Source organism: Carcharhinus amblyrhynchos, chromosome 26 (genome assembly GCF_965287045.1).
Source record: "Carcharhinus amblyrhynchos chromosome 26, sCarAmb.v2.hapA, whole genome shotgun sequence".
NCBI lineage: Eukaryota > Metazoa > Chordata > Chondrichthyes > Carcharhiniformes > Carcharhinidae > Carcharhinus > Carcharhinus amblyrhynchos.
In genome coordinates, this window is record NC_137349.1 from 9,045,513 (window position 1) to 9,065,785 (window position 20,273).

A 20,273-nucleotide genomic window follows, 5' to 3' on the forward strand; every position below is an offset into this window, starting at 1 on the left:
GGTGGCTATGCAGTACTTTGCAAAGATGTCCTGAGCTTGTGAACGGCACAATAGAAATGTATTTTCAAACATTTCTTTATCAAGACAGAAACCACCTGCAGGTGAGATTGGCTGATTACACGTCAGTGTCTAAACCACCTTTTCTTTCCCTCAGGTATCCAATGGAAGAGGCAGTCCTGGGTGAAGAGCGGCAGAGGGATGAAAGAAGAGCAGCGCGAATCAGAGAACTCCAGCGTAAGAGGACGATAGCGCAGAGAACCTGCAGCTGAGCTTTGAGATAAAACAATCCTGTGCTTTATTTTGTTTTTACTTCCATCCAGAAGGGGTCTGTTAGTTTGTGTATTCAGAGTATTCTCTGCTTCAGGCACCCAGGACTATAGTGCTGGCTTAGCTGGAGATGCGCAGGTACTAGCAAACTTACCCCTTGGTCCATGTTATTGATCAGTTATTTGGTCTCGCAGGGCATCGCAGCCAAGTACGATCCTGATCGCTGTCAGTAACTTCAGTAATGCTCAAAGTTTATTGGTGTCACAAGAATGTTTACATTACCATTGCAATGAAGTTACTATGAAAATCCCCTAGTCACCACACTCCCTGTTTGGGTACAGGAGGGAGAATTTAACATGGCCAATCCACCTAACCTGCACATCTTTGGACTGTGGGGGGAAACGGGAGCACTCGGAGGAAACCCATACAGACACGGGGAGAACATGCAAACTCTGCACAGACAGTGACCCAAGCAAGGAATTGAACCTGGGTCCCTGAAGCTGAGAAGCAGCAGTACTAACCACTGTGCCACCGTGCTGCCTCAGGTGTGGGAACTGTGCTCCTTCTCTTTTCAAGGCACTCTCTCAACAATGGGTGATGTTGAGTAGTTGGCATTCTTCATGTTGACCCTATGCTGTGTGGCTTAATGCTGCATTTGATGGTGCCATCAATGACAGCATTTGGTGACTGCGGCCAGTTAGTTCAGGCGTGTCAAGTTTTGGGTCATGGCAGCGTCATGTGATATGTAACCTGATGAAGTGTTTGGCAATTTGCATCATGGTGGCTTACTGGGTTCTTGTCGGTCGTGTTTCTAGAATGTCTGATCGCGAAGGATGAAGTGATCAAGCGGACCCTGTGTGAGAAGTTGGAAATTTACAGCGACATAGCAGAGGTGAACGGGTACCTGGACACAGGAAGGCCACGCATGCTGCTTCGAGCTGACACACTGGAGTCTCAGCGAGATACCGTACTTAATGAAGTGATGAAAGAAGGTGAGTTTGAGCTGCGTATTTGGAAATGGCAGAGAGATGGGGGCCAAAGTCATTTAAAGAATGCAGATGTGCATTGAAAATTCTGTTAATGTAGATTTCGGTTAATGTAGTTTTAGGGTATCTGCTGTAGAGTACCCACTGAACTAGTGTGCCTGAATAGTAAAAACAAGTCAAATACCAGTCATGCACTCCTCCTTGTTTATTCCTCTTATATTTTCAAGACACTGACAGTTTAGCCTTTCTCGGGCACTTACTGAATGCAGTAAGAAGTCTCACAACATGAGGTTTAAGTCCAGCCAGTTTATTTGATAGTAATCCCACAAGCTTTCGGAAACGGTGTTCCTTCGTCAAGTGTGTGGAAGGTTCCTGGTGTTGTGAGACTTCTTACTGTGTTTACCCTGGTCCAAAGTCGGTATCTCTACATCGTCACTTACTGAATGACCATTTGTTATGGCTAGCTTGTAATAGTGAATGTTATCAGACTATTTGACTGTGGAAGTATTGCAACAGATGTGTCCACATCCCCCATTTTTTGACTTTGTGCACAGAGATCTGTTGTTGCTCTCCCCTCTTGCCACCCTAAGTTTAACGATCTCACTACTGACCTTGCATCTAATCACTGACCTTCCTGGTTCTAACCACACCAAGCACCTGGCAGTGGAATGACACGTTTCTTTCTCTTGTTCTTTTTGAAGTGAGTGAAGGTGAAAATCTCTCCATTGAAATGTCGCTTCCTGTTTAAATCTAATGGAACTCTGCTGCACGATGAATTCTCTGCACTCAAATTTGTTTTAAATTAGCTAAAGTGGGAATTGAAACAAAATCTTCCCTCAGCTCATGGACATGTGGGCCTCCTCTCTAGGATCTGACTTTAGAGCAGTGCAGGTTCACGTAACCCAAACTCTTGCTCTGTCTCTGACGTGTGTGCACGTGTAAACATATAAACATCTGAAATCACGCACCAGCCGACTCGAGCACGACCTCTTCCCTGCTGCCATCAAGCTTTTGAATGGTCCTACCGTATATTAAGCTGATCCTTCTCTTCACCCTATCTGTAACTGCAACACTATATTCTGTGCCATGCCCTTTCCTTCTCTGTTATGTACTCAATGAACGGTATGTTCTGTATGGTATGCAAGAAACACTACTTTTTACTGTATCCTGATACATGTGACAATAATAAATCAAAGCAAGGTTCAGGAGACAGAGAATTCCATCAGTAATGTCCCCACTGACTCATCAGTCTATTTGATGGTGTAAATTTGCACATCACTCTTCTCCCCAAACATTAGTCATGTTAGCATCCAGGGAGAGCAACAAAACCAAGAAAGGAGCCAGTAATCAATCTGTGAAGATTGTTATTGGCTCAAAGTGACACTATTTAGAAATGATGTGGAGATACTGGCGTTGGACTGGGGTAGGCACAGGAAGAAGTCTCTCAACACCAGGCTAAAGTCCAACAGGTTTGTTTGGAATCACAAGCTTTCAGAGTGTTGCCCCTTCATCAAGTGAGTCACTTGTTGAACTTCAGCCTAGTGTTGTGAAACTCCTTTCTATTTAGAAAAGGGGATTAGACGGCAAGGGTGCCAAGACTCCTTGGGTTTTTCTGATCAAGTCCAGCATGACTGTGTTTATTGTTCCAGTTGAAAACCTTCAGAATCTAATTGCCGCCCAGCCCAGCAGTATAAGCTGGCAGTCAGAGGACAGCTTGGGTACCTCGAGTTTGCCACGGCGCGCTGAGACGTTCGGAGGTTATGACAGCAGTTCCAGTAACCTAACCAAAGGTAGGTTGGACCGACTGCCTCCCCCTACTCCGGGTGAAAGTTGCGCTGGTCTTTTTGTCAGGTCTGTAGTTTTCCATTTACCTCTCAACCCCTTTCATTTTCAGATGGCTCCATCAGAAAAAAGTCAAGCACTGTCTCTTCCAATAGTGAAGTGAAGATGAAGGAAAAAGCTGGGTCTCGGGCCAGCTCTGAACCTCAACTGCAGGATGCGTGCAGTGAGAGTGAGGGCAGACGGACGGTACAGTAATTCTTTAAAAAGTCTTCAATAGTAGAGGTTTCATTCCTGTGTTCGCTGTCCACCATATTTCCCTTTACTTCCTCAGTAATATCTAGTGTATTGACCTTTGATTTCCAATTGATAGGAATCTCCTTAAGTGATGGAATGGTGCCAGTAATTATCCTGTACATAACACAAATCCTAAATGTGGTACAGTGCTTAACAGTGCTGCCTCTCAGCACCAGGGACCTGGGTCCAATTCTGACCTTGGGCCACTGCCTGCGTGGAGTTTGCATGTTCTTCCCACGTGTGCGTGGGTTTCCTCTGGGTGTTCTGGTTTCCTCCCACAGTCCAAAGATGTGTCAGTTGGGTGGATTGACCATGCTAAATTGCCCTTTAGTGTACAAAGATGTGTAAATTGGGGGGATTAGCAGGATAAATGTGGGATTATGGGGTTAAGGCCAAGGTAAGATGCTCCGTTGGAGAGTCGCTGCAGACTTGATGGGTTGAATGGCCTACTTCTGCAATGCAAGGATTCTGTTAAAAAAATTATATAAATTACAGCACTCCCAGTAGGCCGTTTAACCCAGCCCTTTATCTTGTAGCTTTGCCCCCTTGTTCAGGAGTCTCCCACTAGTGAAAACATCTCACCATCTACCCTGTCAAGATCCCTTAGGATCTTGTATGTTTGAATAAGATCACCCCTCACTCTTCTAAATTCCAAGGAATACAGACCCAGATTATAGGACAATACTCTCACCCGGGTGGGTGGAGGGGGAGGGAAACGGTGGCACAGTGGTAGCACTGCTGCTTCAGTGTCGGAGACCTGGGTTTGATTCACAGCTTGCGTAACTATCTGTGTGGAGTTTGTAATTTCTCCCTGTGACTGCGTGAGTTTCCTCCCACACTCCAAAGATGTGCAGATTAGGTTGACTGGCCGTGCTGAATTGCCGCTTAGTAACAGGGGGATTAGCAGGCAGTGACTCAGATAGCAGCAGAACACAAGAAATACATGGGGTTACATAAGAACTTAAGAAATAGGTTCTAGGGGTTGAGTGAGATTGTGGTCGGTGCAGACTTGACGGGTCAAATGCCTCCTTCTGCACTGTATGGATTCTATGATTAGCCTGATGAACGATCTTTGGACTGCCTCCTACATTACTATACCCTTAAGATAAGGGGACCTGTACGCAGTATTCCAGATGAGGCCTCATCAACATCTAGTACAATTGCAATAAAACCTCCCTGTTTTTAAACTTCAACACGACAATAACTGGTTAGGACCACATGATTAGGAAGGAGAAGAAAACAGCCAAGGTTCCTGTTTTAAAAACTGGTTCTATTTTTGTTAGAACTAGATGGTTTGATAAAGGTGTAAATTCATGAAGGGATGGGACAGGGTGGATAGAGACAGACTTTCTAGTGCTTGAGAGGTCCTGGACAAGGAACAAGGGCTGTGAAGTTAAACTATGAGATTTAATACAGATGGAGGAACAGTTAAACTGAAGGCAGTGGAATAAACGAGGAGTGTTCGTGATTGATGCCAAGATCACAACATTTCAGAGTTGGTTAGATAAATGTTTGAAGGAAAAGGGGCCAGAGCAGCCCAGGTGGGCTCAGCGTAATGGTCATGATGAGATTAACTACATGGGGTTAAATGGCCTACTGGGAGTGCTGTAATTTATACAATTTTTTAACAGAATCCTTACATTGCGGAAGTAGGCTGTTCAGCCCATCAAGTCTGCAGCGACTCTCCAACAGAGCATTCTACCTAGGCCCTAACCCCATAATCCCACGCATTTATCCTGCTAATCCCCCCAATTTACACATCTTTGTACGCTAAAAGGCAATTTAGCACGGTCAGTCCACCTAACCGACGGATTTAAAACTGAGGTGTGTGGAAATTTCTTCTCGCAGAGGATGGTGAAATCTCTGGCATTCTCTGCCCCAGAGGATATTGGAGGCAGGATCATTAGAAGGATTAAAAGTGGAATTGGAAAAATATTTGATAGATCGAGGAATAGAGGGGCTCTGAGGAAATGGCTCAGAAAAGGAGCTGAGGCCAGTATAGATCAGCTATGATCGTATTGAATGGTGGGGCAAGTTTGAAGGTGGCCTTCTCCTGCTTCTATTTCTTGTGTTCTTGTGCACTGCTGCTATCTGTTGCCTGTGACTCAGCGACTGGGAGGAGACTGAAGGATTTTCACTATAGGATAAAAATGAATATAATTCATGGTTTTTAACATCAGTGGGTGGTGTTACATCGTTTAAAAATTGGACAACAGGACTGAGCAATGAAAAATAGAATTGCGATTTGAGTTCTCATTGTTGTGGTACTGATGGGGCTTTATTGCAAGACTTGGTGACTGTTTAATTCCCCGCATTAAGACAGAGTAATAAGGGGGTAATTTGCCTTTATAAACTTCATATTATTGCAAAAGTCGACATGGGTACAAAGTGGGGAAGCATGGTTAATCTGCTGGCACTAATGAAGAGAAGAATGAACACATTAAATACCAGCTGTTTAGCATTATGTTAGCCATCAGATTTCATGGCGACTCTTCCTGTTATTGAAGTGGTTTGAACAGTTATTGGATTAACTGGCACATGCTAGAAGACTCAGTTTAACCATTCTCTGGAGCAGTATCTAACTTGGTGACTCCATTCCCTTTATTTCAGAGTGACCTATCCCGATCATGCAGCATTAGTTACAGTGGTTTTCTGCCTGATGCCGAGGTAAGATCCTGTCATTCTTACTACTGATTTTTTAATAGATGAATTTAATAAAACGGTGATAGAATCATAGAGGGGCATGGACAGTGTGGATAGGGAGCAGCTGTTTCCCTTAGTTGAAGGGTCAGTTGTGAGGGGACAAAAGTTAATAGCGAGGGCTGGGAGGTTTAGGGGGGATTTGAGGAAAAATTTTATTACCCAGAGAGTGGTGATGGTCTGAAATGCGCTGTCTGGGAGGGTGGTGGAGGTGGGATGCCTCAATCTTTTAAAAAGTACCTGGATGAGTGCTTGACATGCCATAACATTCAAGGCTATGGCCATGTGCTGTCAAGTGGGATTAAGTGGGCAGGTCAGGGCCTTTCATATGTCAGTGCAGACTAGATGGGCTGAAGGGCGTCTTCTGCACTGTGGTATTCTGTGAAGGCTTCTTCAGCAGCAAATTACAAGCCTGTGGTCTCCAAGAAGAACAATGGTAGGTGGGGCATAGGAATGCAGAACTTCCCACTATCCTGACTCGGGCAGATATCGACTCTTTCTCCATCGCTGTGGGGTCAGAATCCTGGACTACCTTTCCTGGCAGCATTACAGGTGTAACTTTGCCACATGGACTGCAGTTGTTCAGAAAGGCAGCTCACCAGTGCTTCCTAAAGGTCAGTTGGGGTTGAGCAGTAAGCATTTCCAGTGATGCCTGCATCCCACAAATGGGTTTTCAGTCATGTAAGAGAACACAGCCAAGCTTTGAAAAGAGGTGAATAGATCGGGTAACAATAACGATGAGGCAGTGCTAAACTTGGGATTTTGCATGTAGGAACCAATGGAGGCCATTTAATGTATCAACTTCCACCATGCTGCAATCATGCAGGGCCTTGGTGAGGCCATACCTAGAATATTGTGCGCAGTTTTGGAATCCTTTTCTGAGGAAGGATGCTCTTGCTCTCGAGGGAGTGCAGCGAAGGTTTACCAGGCTGATTCCGGGGATGGTGGGACTATGTATGAGGAGAGATTGACTAGATTAGGATTATTTTTGCTGGAATTCAGACGAATGAGGGAGGATCTCAGAGAGACTTATAAAATTCTAACTGGACTAGACATGGCAGATGCAGGGAGGATGTTCCCAGTGGTGGGGGAGTCCAGAACTAGGAGTCACAGACTGAGGATTCGGGGTAGACCATTTAGGCCGGAGATGAGGAAACAGTTCTTCACCCGAAGAGTGATGAGTCTGTGGAATTCATTACCACAGAAAGTAGTCGATGCTAAAACATTGAATGTATTCAAGAGGCGGCTGGATATAGCACTTGGGGTGAATGGGATCAAAGCTTATGGGGAGAAAGCAGGATTAGACTATTGAGTTGGATGATCAGCCGCGATTGTGATGAATGATAGAGTAGGTTCGAAGGGCCGAATGATGACCATCTGCTCCTCTCTTTGATGTTTTCTATGTTTAATGAAATCGTGGTTGCCTTGTGACTTGACCCTGTATTTCTGAATAGGGGAACTGAAGAAAGGAAGTAGTGTTTTTCAGGCTGTACGTTTAGAGCTTATGAGTGGGGAGGGAGGTGTTGAGAGATGCACTGACTGTAGCAACACAACAAACGCACAGAGAAGTAGCTCAGAATTTAACAGATTCTGGTTTTAAACTGGGATATTCTTCATGTAAGAAATTTGCACTATTCCTACTAAGCTGTCTGTTTCTCTCTAGTTGGTACAGAGTGTGCAGACACTGACATCACAGCTATACAAGCTGAAGGTGAGTGTTATAAAATAATCCTAAAAATACCAATTCACAAGATGGACATGTATAAAGGTATTCGCCCCATCGAGGGAGAACTTGCAGTCCTCCCAGCCATAGTGATGAGGCTCAGCTAAATAATTTGTTACCCCTACTGCATCCGAGTGTCACTGTTTTGTGTAAAGAACTTACTTATGTCAGCTCATTTCATTCAACCAGTGCCTGCTGCTTGTCTGTATTTCTTTGGAAATATCTGACAGGCTAAGTAAGAATAATTCAGTTGATGTAATATATTTAGATTTGCAAAAGAACTTCAATAATGTACTATATAACAGAACGTGGAGACTGGCAACAGAATGGATAGCAAGCTAGTTATGAAATAAATCAGTGATAATTATTCAGACTGACGAAGTGAAAAATGATGTTCCAGAAAGTTCCTTGCTGAGATTGCTGTGGTTCACAATTTACATTAATAATTTGGACACTAGAATCTGAAGTGCAATTTTGAAATTTGCTGATAGAAAATTGAGGGATTTCTTTTAAAGTTGATTTATTAGTGTTAGAAGTAGGCTTACATTAACACTGCAATGAAGTTACTGTGAAAATCCCCTGGTCACCGCACTCTGGTGCCTATTCGGGAAGAAAGAACAGTACAGCACAGGAACAGGCCCTTTGGCCCTCCAAGCCTGCGCCGCTCATGCGTCCAACTAGACCATTTGTTTGTATCCCTCTATTTCCAGTCTGCTCATGTGGCTATCTAGATAAGTCTTAAAAGATCCCAGCGTGTCCACGTCAACCATCTTGCTTGACAGTGCATTCCAGGCCCCCACCATCCTCTGTAAAATACGTCCCCCTGACATCCTGTGGTGAACCTTGCCCCCCTCACCTTGAACTTGTGACCCCTTGTATTCGTCACCTCCGACCTGGGAAAAAGCTTCCCATTGTTCATCCTATCTATGCCCTTCATAATTTTATACACCTCTATTACGTCACTGCTCATCCTCCATCTTTCCAGGGAGAACAACCCCAGTTTGCCCAATCTCTCCTCATAGCTAAGACCCTCCTTACCAGGCAACATCCTGGTAAACCTTTTCTGTACTCTCTGCAAAGCCTCCACGTTCTTCTGGTAGTGTGGCGACCAGAACTGGATGCAGTATTCCAAATGTGGAGCTAACGTTCTATATACCTGCAACATCTCGTGCCAACTTTTATACGCTGTGCCCTGTCCAGTAAAGGCAAGCATGCCATATGCCTTCTTCACCATCCTGTCCACCTGAGCTGCCACCTTTAGGGATCTGTGGACTTGCACCCCCAGGTCCCTCTGTGTGTCTAGACTCCTGATGGTTCTGCCGTTTATTGTATAGTTCCCTCCCTACATTAGATCTACTGGAATGCATCACTTCGCATTTATCTGGATTAAATTCCATCTGCCATTTCTCCACCCAATTTTCCAGCCTATCTATATCCTGCTGTATTCTCTGACAATATTCATCACTATCCGCAAGTCCAGTGTACTTGCAGATTGCTGGAGTTGCGGATAGCGATGAACATTGTCAGACAATACAGCAGGATATAGGTAGGCTGGAAAATTGGGCAGAGAAATGGCAGATGGAATTTATGATCTTATGATCTTGCACTTATCTATATTGAAGTTAATTTGCCAATTCAGTGATTTTTATTAACATGTCCCTGCATTTTATTGCACTTCTCTGCATTAACTGCAGCTGAGGCAGCAAGATGGCAGCGCCAAAGACCCCAGTTTGATATTACACACAGACACAGACTCCACAAGACAGTGACCCAAACCAGGAATCAAACCCAGGTCTTTGGCACTGTGTGGCAGCAGTGCTAACCCCTGTGCATCAGTTGCAGTTAATGCAGGGAGATGTTAATAAAACCACTGAATTGGCAAATTAACTTCAATATAGATAAGTGCAAGATCATACATTTCAGGAGGGAAAAATAGGGAACCCACAAAATAACCCAGGTTCAAAACCCACTACAGCAGATAGTGGAATTTTATTTTTTTTTTCTGGAATTAAAAGTCGACTGATGACCATGAAACTGTTGTTGGGAAAACCCCATCTGGTTCACTAATGTCCTTTTAGGGAAGGAAATCTGCCATCCTTATCTGGTCTGGCCTACGTGTGGCACCAGAGCCACAGAATATGATTGACTTTGAACTGCCCTCTGAAATGGCCTAGCAAGCCATTCAGTTCAAGGGCCGCTAGGGATGGGCAATAAATGCTGGCCAGCTATTGACGCCCATGTCCCATGAATGAACAAAGGAAAAAAAATTGGAAACTGTGTTTGTGAAGGAGTGGAAGAACAAAGACTGGGGGGTTCAGGATCAGAGTAGATAGCTCCAATTGAGCAGCTAGTAACGCGGCAGATACATTTTGGGCTGTATTTCATGCCTATGTATTAAGCAAATCTGTTCATGGCCTATACCCTGTATTACAAAGGGGGAGGTTAATTTCCTTTCAGAACTAACACTCAACCTCTCAGAAGCATCTCCCTTCATAATGTGTTGGTGTACAAGAAGGGGTAATATCTACACTTCAGCAACTTTTAGTGGCTAATTAAAATAACTACCTGAGACACACTCTGTAAAGACAATAAGTAACACTTTGTTCATCTAACAGATTAACTAAACTATTAACAAACCAAATGAAATGCTGTTTACATAAATATAATTCTCACTTACTAACAAAAAAAATTGCAACCAGGTGTTATCTTCCTGAATCTTAATCTTTATTTTCTGTCTTCATTATCTTCTGATGATATCTTTGCAATTGAGATGAGGCTTTCCTTTAAGATGTAAATATGGCTGTTACGCTGGCAGATGACAGTTACTGGCTGTCTCTCTGAAGCTGAGTGTTGTGAGTTGTTGCAGTTGCTGTCTGGCTCTCGAGCTGGGAGCTGGTTCTTCTACCCCTGATGACATACTAAAATCCCCACAATAGGATTGGTTTAACAGATCAAAACATCAGATTCAAATCTAATAACCTGCTGCCATTCAGATGCCTAGTTTAAACTGGGCAAACTTCAGAAACAGCCTGTTGTATTGGCAGCATCACTGCCTAGGCTGGTGATATAATGTTTCAGTCTGTGTACAGCATGCACCTACATCCATTTCAACTCTCTAAGCATACAAAATAACCTTTTTGTTTTTGTTAACAATTTTGCATCTCTAAGCATTTTAGAAATTTTTATTTAATAATTTTCCCATCACTAACTTCACAGCACCTGTCTGTGTTCCTCAGGCTCTGATTGCCCAACAGGACAGTTACTTTGAGGTGCAGCGGTACACGGGTGCGAGTGGGGAGCGGGATAGACAGTCTCGCCCTCCGAGCTCGCGCGGGAGCCTCCTCCTGGAGCAGGAAAAACAGCGGAACTTTGAGAAGCAGCGCGAGGAGTGGGCCAATGTCCAGAAGCTGCAGAACCAGGTGCGGCAGGAGCAGCAGAAGTTGGAGCGGGAAAGGGACCGCCAGAAGCGTGAACTCGATGCCCAGGAGGCCCGACTCCAGGACAGGGAGGAGAGCTTGCAGCAGCTGAAGGAGCAGCTAGCTCAGGAGCAGGAAGAGCTGGAACGGCACCGGCAGGAATACCAACAGGACCTGGAGCGTCTCCGAGAGTCCCAGCGAACGGTGGAGAAAGAGAGGGAACGCCTGGAGCAGCGACAGCGGAAGCAATTGAAGCACAACACGATCATGTTTCCTACTGATGGTGGCCAGGTAATGAATTGGGCTTAATCATCACTGGGGTGAATCGTGTGATGAAACACCAGCCATGGTCAGTGTGTGAGAGTCAGAAGGTTCAAAGTCTTACTGCAGGCACTCAAGCTCAGAAATGTGGAGCAATACTCCAGGGCAGCCCTAGGGGAGTGCTGCACTTCCTGAGGTGCGATGTTAAATCAAGCCCCGCTTTGGTGGTAAAAGATTCCAAGTGCTACTACCCCAAAGGCGAACAGGCAGCTTCTTCCACAGTGAGAATTGTCAATATTTATCCCTCAACCACCATCATCAAAATCAGATTATCTGGTCTTTATACAGTTGTTTTCTGCAATACAACCATGACTATGTTTCAAGAGTATTAGAGTATTATCCAGAAGTGATGAAATGTGCAATATAAATGCAAGCCTTTATTCCAATTCAGAATTCTCAATTCTGCCCTCTGCTGGGTCCCTGCTCTGGTACCACTGAGCTGACCAGTCACAGGAACCTTCCTCAGATAAGGACTATAGAGCCTGCTAATGTCCCACTTTGTTACTGCAGTGCCAAAGCTCCTTGCATTGTGCACAATCTGGATCAAGGTGCTTAAATCATAGAATCCCTACAGTGTAGAAGGAGGCCATTTGGCCCATCAAGTCTGCACCAACTGCAGTCCCACCCAGGCCCTATTCCCGTAACCCATGAATTTACCCTGCTAATCCCCTGACATTCAGGGCAACTTAATTTGGTCAGTTAACCTAACCTGCATGTCTTTGGACTGTGGGAGAGAACCGGGGCATCTGGAGGAAACCCACACAGACGCGCAGAGAATGTGCAGACTCCGCATAGACAATGACCCAAGCCAGGAATTAAACCCAATCCCTGGAACTGAGACAGCAGTGCTAACCACTGTGCCACCATATAGCCTCTAGATCAAGAGGCTTATATCAAATCTTCATTGCTAACTGGAGCTGGCTTTTAGTAAAAACATTTGCTTTCATAGTGCCTTTCACAACTTCAGAATGTCCCAAACCTCTTTACAGCCAGTGAAGCACTTTTTGAAGTATGTTCATTGTTGTAATGTAGGAAAACCCACAACCGGTTTATGCACAAAAAGCTTCCACCATCAGCAATGATCCCTTTAGCCCCAAGAGCTGTATCTAATTTCTTCTTGAAATCAAACAACATTTTGATTCACCTACTTTCTGTGGATTCCACACATTCACTATCCTCCAGGTGAAGAGATTTGCCCCTTACAGTCCTAAAAGGTTTAGCCCTTATCCTCAAACTATGACACCTACTCCTCCATCGGGAACATTTTTTCTGAATCTACCCTGTCTAATCCTGTTAGAATTTTATAAGTTTCTATGAGATCCCCTTTCACTCTACTAAACTCCAGTGAATATAATCCTAACCATCTAGTCTCCCCTCATATGACATTCCTACCATCCCAGGACTCAACCTGGTAAATCTTCGCTGTACTCCCTCTACAGCAAGGACATCCTTCCTCAGATAAGGACACCGAAACTGCACACAATACTGCAGGTGTGGCCTCACCAACGTGCTATACAATTTCAGCAAAACATCCCAATTCTGTACTTAAATTTGAACTCTGGAGCAAATGGAATTAGTGATGATTAGCAAAAGGTTAAGTGCGAAGGCTAGAGAAACAAGGCCCAGACAAAACTGCATTGTAGATTCTGTGTGGTTCCCTGAATGTACCAGCCAGTGAGGTATGAAACCATGAGGAGCAGAGTGCTGTAAGAAGTCTCAGAACACCAGGTTAAAGTCCAACAGGTTTATGTAGTAGCACAAGCCACAAGCTTTCAGAGCACTGCTGCTTCATCAGGTGAGTGGGATTTCAGCTCACAAACAAGGCATATAAAGACACAAATTCACTTTTGTAAATTGAGTTTGTGTCTTTATATGCCCTGTTTGCGAACTGAAATCCTACTCACCTGATGAAGGAGCAGTGCTCTGAAAGCTTGTGGCTTGTGCTACCAAATAAGCCTGTTGGACTTTAACCTGGTGTTCTGAGACTTCTTACTGTGCTTACCCCAGTCCAATGCTGGCATCTCCACATCAGAGCAGAGTGATCCCAGCATTATTCCCTAACCTGGTCTGCAGTAAGCTCCTGAAAAGATGGAAAAAAGTTTTGCTGAGTGATTTCATCACCATCAAAAGCCTCAAAGGCCCTCCAGCCAATGGAGTACTTCTGAAGTGTTGAGTATTAATGTAGGAAACGTGGTGGCCAAATTGTGCACAGCAAGCTTCATAAGGTCATAGGAACAGGGTTAGGCTATTCGGCCCATCGAGCCTGCTCTGCCTTTCAGTCATGTCTGATTGTTTTTCCTCATCCCCATTCTCTTGCCTTTTCCCCATAATCCCTGATCCCCTTATTAATCAAGAGCCTAGTTATTTCTGTCTTAAAGACACTCAATCACCCAGCCTCCATAGCCTTCTGTGGCAAAGAGTTCCACAGATTCACCACTCTCTGGCTGAAGAAATTCCTCCTGTTCTCTGTTTTAAAGGATTGTCCCTTTAGCCTGGGGTTGTGCCCTCTGGTTCTAGTTTTTCCTAGTAAGAAGTCTTACACCAGGTTAAAATCCAACAAGTTTATTTGATAGTGAACCCACAAGCTTTCGGGGTTTGCCCCTTTGTCAGGTGAGTTTTTCCTACCTGTGGAAACATGGTCCTCTCCGTGTTCACTCTTTCCAGGCCTCACAGTATCCTGTCAGTTTCAATAAGTTCCCCCCTCACCCTTCTAAACTCTGAGTACAGACGCAGAGTCCTCAACTGTTCCTCATACAACAACCAGTATTACCATCGTGACCAGTTAATCTGCTTTTGTGATATTGATTGAGAGATAAATATTGGTCAGGACTCTGGGGATAACAAGATTGTGCCGTGGGATCTTTTGCATCCAGCAGAGCAGGTGGTTGGGGCCCATCTCATCCAAATGATGGTTCCTTGAACCAAGCAGCACTCCCTAAGAACCGCAGTGGGCTGTAAGCTTTGATTCTTGTACTCGAGCCTTGGAGTGAGGCTTGAACCTGGAACGTTCTCAGTCAGAGATGAGAGTGCCACCAGCTGCGCCGTGGCAGATTATGGGAATAAGGAGAGAAATAGCGGCTAGAATTATTGCTGTAGATTGCCAAGAGTTGAGCTGCCAGGCTTGTCTTTTTTACAAATGTGTTGTCCTATGATAGATAAAGGGCCACTGGGGGGCAGTACTGGCTCTTTGATCAGGCTTCTGTTCTGTGGTAATTGTGCAGTGCACCATCAGTAAAGAACAGTCACAGTCAACGTAAGTGATAACTTGTCACTGGGATGAAGCGACTGATCGGTATTGGAAGAATCTTTTGTGCTTTTAAGCAGTGCAGTCACTGAGGTTTTGGTACATCTTTGCATTTTTTACATGTGAGGGATGACTTTTTTTCCCTATTTCCAGTCTGGTCCCCATGCCCCCCTCTCCTTATACCAGTTATCATCCATGGCACATTCACCCCTGAATGACAAGGTTCCAGGTTCAAGCCCCACTCCAGGACTTGAATACAAGAATCAAAGCTGACCAATGCAATTCCAAGGGGGTGTTGCTTGATTCAAGGAACTGTCGTTCGGATGAGGTAAGGCCCTAACTATCTGCTCAGCTGGACGAACCTACCTTTTTATATATAGGTTCTCAAGTCCTCCAACCTGGCTGGCTGATAGAGACATAGAAATTTACAGCATGGAAACAGGCCCTTGGCCCCATTTGTCCAAACCTCCCTTTTTTAACCACAAAGTTAATCGCAATTGTCTGCATTTGGCCCATATTCCTCTATACCCATCTTATCCACATAATTGTCTAAACGCTTTTTTAAAAAACAAAATTGTACCCGCGTCTACTGCTATCTCTGGCAGCTAATTCCAGACACGCCACCCTCGGTGTGAAAAAATTGCCCCTCTGGACCCTTTTGTGTATCTCTCCTCTCACCTTAAACCTATGTCCTCTAGTTTTAGATTCCCTGCCTTTTGAGAAAAGGTGTGATTATCTGGCTGATCTATGTCCCTCATCATTTTATAGACCTCTATAAGATCACCCCTAAGTCTCCTATGCTGCAGGGGAAAAAAGTCCCAGTCTATCCAGCCTCTGCTTAGAACTCAACCCAAGTCCTGGTAGCATCCTAGTAAGTTTTTTCTGCACTCTTTTTAGTTTAATAATATCCTTTCTATAATAGGGTGACCAAAACTGTGCACAGTATTCCAAGTGTGGTCTTCTACAACTTCAACAAGATGTCCCAATTCCTGTATTCAATGTTCTAACCAATGAAACCAAGCATGCCGAATGTCCACCTGTGACTTCACTTTCAAGGAGCTATGGATGCTAAGGTCCCTGGAGTGGGACTTGAACCCATGACCTCTTGTAGATATGAAAACTGAACTAAGGTTTTCAACAGATGTTACTCAATTTTGAATAGCCTGCACTCTGGTTGCTGACAGTTTACTGTGTTGAAAAACTCTGGGATAACACAAGTCATGTTAATTGAGAAAAAAGAGTGGACAAATGAAATTGCTGTAGATTGATCTTATTGCAGACTCAAGAGGAGGGCGAGGCCTATAACCTATTCCTACTCTTGATTTTCTTTCAATGTAGTATAACACTTGTATGTTTGTATCCCTCGCTGCTGGCTGGGTAATTAAGCGTACACACTGGGTCCACGTAGTGCATCCTCAACTTTTCCTGAAGCTTTTCAGTTGGGCACAGTAAGAAATCTCTCAACATTAGGTTAAAATCTAACAGGTTTCTTAGGTGAGTCTCACCTAATGAAGGAGCAGCGCTCCGAAAGCTCTTGAAACCAAATAAACCTGTCGGACTTCACCCTGTTGTTGAGAGACTTCTTACCATGTCCACTCCAGTCCAAAGCCGGCACCTCCAGTTCAAGAAACCATGGTCCTTCAGTTGGTGCCAGGCATTTGGAGTTTGTGCACAATCACATCCATTTCAGTGCAACAAACCATTTTAGTTTCCCAATCAGCAATAGGATTGCAAATCTCAGGAATTTTCTGAGCGCTGCCTCCTTGTGCTAGATGCAGTGTGTTAAGGCTTTGAGTAGGGAGTTCCTATGCAGCCCTGTTAACTCCATTGATTGATTATGGAACTCTTGATTCCCCACACGCTGTTCTATGCAGCCATGAGGTATGCTTTATTTCTCAGTCCAGATTTTTGATTTTGATTTGATTTATTACTGTCACGTGTATTAGTAGACAGTGAAAAGTATTGTTTCTTGCATGCTATATAGACAAAGCATACTATTCATGGAGAAGGAAAAGAGGAAGTGCAGAATATAGTGTTACAGTCATAGCTAGGGTGTAGAGAAAGATGAACATAGCGCAAGGTCAAAAGTCTGATGGCAGCAGGGAAGAAGCTGTTCTTGAGTCGGTTGATACGTGACCTCAGACTTTTGTATCTTCCCCCGACAGAAGAAGGTGCGAGAGAGAATGTCCGGGGTGCGTGAGGTCCTTAGTTATGCTGGTTGCTTTGCTGAGGCAGCAGTAAGTGGGGACGGAGTCAATAGATGGGAGACTGGTAGTGTGACAGACTGGGCTTCATTCATGACTCTTTGTATTTTCGTGTAGTCTTGGGCAGCGCTGGAGTCATATCAAACTGTGATACAACTAGAAAGAATGCTTTCTATAGTGCATTTGTAAAAGTTGGTGAGTTGTAGCTGACACGCCAAATTTCTTTAGTCTCCTGAGAGAGTAGAGACATTGGTGGACTTTCTTATCTATAGCGTTGGCATGGGGGGAACCAGGACAGATATCTGCTGCTGTGGACTCATGTAGTTTATCTTTGTCCTTTAGATCCCAAGCTTTCCTCACTCGCAGAGCCTTGATGGGGAGCGATTAGAAGTTAGTTCCTTACCGCTGACGAACATAGCGGTGGAACTCTGCGAGCGACCTGCTGATATCCAGCTTCACCGGGAGAACAGCACTGCCTCAATGTTTGTACGCACTGAGAATCGATCGTCTCTTGGGCCAAAGGCTGAGGTACCCATCCACCTCGTGAGTACCACCAATCAGATAATGAAGCACACTGGGGTCCAGCAGAAAATCCCCACCAAACTTGCCACCTTGAAAGGCGGGAAGGACAAGGGTGGAAAAGGCAAGGATCGACAGTCCATTTCAGGCATGCCCTCCTTCTCAATGTCACATGGCGCAGGTAAGGCCCACTGTCTTCTCCTTCATCCATCTTCTTCCAACTTGAATTGTTACTTTGTTTACTCATTTTAGTATGGAGGTGTCGGCTCCTTGTTAGGATTTGGTTCAGGACTGGTTGTAGGTTAATACTTCATCCATAACAGTAAAAGCCCAAAGTCTATCCTGTCCTTTCACACAGGAGTCCAAAGAGCATAAAAATCTTCATGGGTAACAAATTGTCCGTCTAATGCTCTGTCTCTCCCACTTGAAGCCCCAACCCTCTGTTAGCCTAAGTACCACTGAAGCCTGTCACTCTGGCACTGTAACCCTCCCACAAAATCCACCACACTCCTAAGAACACTCTCTCGTCAAATCCCATCAGTTGCAGATCCTCGTGGAAGACCATCCCACTGGTATTCCTTTTTGCTGGATGTGACACCTTTGACATTTGCTAATATGGGACTTGAGTACTGCTGTAAAGAGACATGTTGTCAAAGCTTTTTGTCTTGCACTCATCAGGGCAATCCCAAGAGTACTAAATTTCAAAGGAAGCATCAGTTCTGCCTCCGTCACCAACTTGGGCAGGCACCCACCACGCTTTGTGTAAAACAAAAAAGCTCTTCCTCATGACCCCCTCCACACCTACTGTCAGTTATCTTGAATCTGTTGCCTGGTCTGGAATTCTGATGAGTGCAAGAAGAAAAGCTCTGACAGTATGTTTTTTTTTTCAGCAATACTGTTGACATACTGAACACCATTAATCTTTTTGTAAAGATATCCCTTTGAACCAACGGGCAAACTGTTCAAATATTATTCATACTCTGATATCACTATTTCTGTTCTCTGACACTACCTTAGTTTGTTCTGGATTCAATTTATGCACATTTCAGTTTGTTCAGTGATGTCACCCTCCAGCTCCCTACTTTACAGTCTGAATTATAGAACCCTGTCAGTGAATCCCACATTCTAACAGTGGCCCTTGGAAGAGCCACTTAAAGTCTTGTACTGTAACCATTACGTTATTCTGTAAACACCTCTCTCGGGGAGGTGATGACCTAGTGGTATTATTGCTTGACTATTAATACAGCTAATGTTCTGGAAATCCGGGTTCGAATCTCACCACAGAAGATGGTGGAATTTGAGTTCAATAAAAAAAATCTAGAATTACACATCTAATGATGACCATGGAACCATTGTCAATGTTGGGGGAAAAAAAACCATCTGGTTCATGAATGTCCTTTAGGGAAGGAAATCTGCTGTCCTTGGTCTGCTGTACATGTGACTCCAGAGCTACAGCAATGTGGCTGAGTCTCAACTGTCCTTGGGCTCTAGCGTTGGGCAATAAAAGCTAGCCAGCTGACGACACCCATGTCCCATGAATAAATAAATCAGTGACCCATGTAGGATTCACTTAACACCATCTTTCCCTCGCCCAAACTCCCCTGTAGGACTAAGTTTATTTGTTAATGTCACAAGTAGGCTAACAGTAACATTGCAGTGAAGTTACTGTGAAAATCCCCCAGTCGCCACACTCCAGTACCTGTTCGAATACGCTGAGGGAGAATTTAGCTTGGCCAATGCAACTAACCAGACTGTGGGAGGAAACCAGAGCACCCAGAGGAAACTCGCACAGATACGGGGAGAACGTGCAAACTCCACACAGACAGTGATCCAAGCCGGGAACTGAACCCGGGTCCCTGGCACTGATGGGTAGCACTGCTAATCACTATGCCACCCTTAGCAACTTATGACTTAGTGCCATTCCCCACCAGCCCAACTTCCAACACTGGTCTCCCGACACATGAGTACTGCCTCCTTTCATTTTTATTTTGTCCCAAACCATCTATTTCTCTAACCCTATATCCAGCTCTCAATTACCATGGCTTTTAGTTTCAGTAAAGTCTTACATGTGGAACTTTGCCAGAAGTCTGAAGTAATATTATAGGGAGTGCTTCAACCACAATATCCTTGAGGTGTCTAAGGTTTCTCAGCCACTGGATAGAAATCAGGTGCAGGAGCTCTGGCTAATATTTACCCTCCCTAGCCCAGGGCACAGAATGATCACAGAGACCCATTGTTGTATTAACTGATATCCAGTAACTCAGAACACACCAGGGCATTAAATGCTGTGTCCTTGGACAGTGCAATTGAGTTCCACGCTTAACGAAACAGTTAAGAGTGTGATGCTAATTCTTTTAACCATTTGTTATGTTCTTTGTTCCTTTTCTCTCCTCTTACCATTCATTTCATTGATGCATTCCATAATTGAATAAACATTCTCTTTCCGTTAGGACCAGTCAGTGGAGAGATCCGGCAAAGCCACCCGGTGAAGTATTTTGCAAAGGACGACGGGGTGTTGAGAGGCAGGAGGTCATCCAGCCCGATCATATCAGGTGGCCAAGGTAACTCCAAACTTTCTCTCTCGGTTTGCACTCAACATCTGGGAGATGCTTCCACAGTTACAGAGCCAGCTGATACATCTTGTTGTAGTGCTGATCTCAAATGGCTGTCGTTGTTCCCATATCTCCATTCTTCCCGCCACTTAAGGGGAGGTGATGGCCTAGTGGTATTATTGTGAAACTATTTATCAAGAAACTCAGCTAATGTTCTGGGGACCCGGGTTCGAATCCTATCACGGCAGATAGTGGAATTTGAATT

The 20,273-nt window shown here is 44.5% G+C and overlaps 1 protein-coding gene across 1 annotated transcript in view; it reads left to right on the plus strand.

Moving 5' to 3' along the window:
* The window catches only part of arhgef18b (rho/rac guanine nucleotide exchange factor (GEF) 18b), a 215,342-nt gene that overhangs the window by 190,728 nt on the left and 4,341 nt on the right, over positions 1–20,273 (plus strand). Inside the window, exons 22-30 of the mRNA XM_080212859.1 lie at positions 155–234; positions 1,083–1,259; positions 2,903–3,043; positions 3,148–3,281; positions 5,940–5,996; positions 7,693–7,740; positions 10,989–11,459; positions 17,280–17,637; positions 19,907–20,017. Of these exons, the coding sequence (XP_080068985.1) occupies positions 155–234; positions 1,083–1,259; positions 2,903–3,043; positions 3,148–3,281; positions 5,940–5,996; positions 7,693–7,740; positions 10,989–11,459; positions 17,280–17,637; positions 19,907–20,017 (1,577 nt within the window). The remainder of the gene's footprint in view (positions 1–154; positions 235–1,082; positions 1,260–2,902; positions 3,044–3,147; positions 3,282–5,939; positions 5,997–7,692; positions 7,741–10,988; positions 11,460–17,279; positions 17,638–19,906; positions 20,018–20,273) is intronic.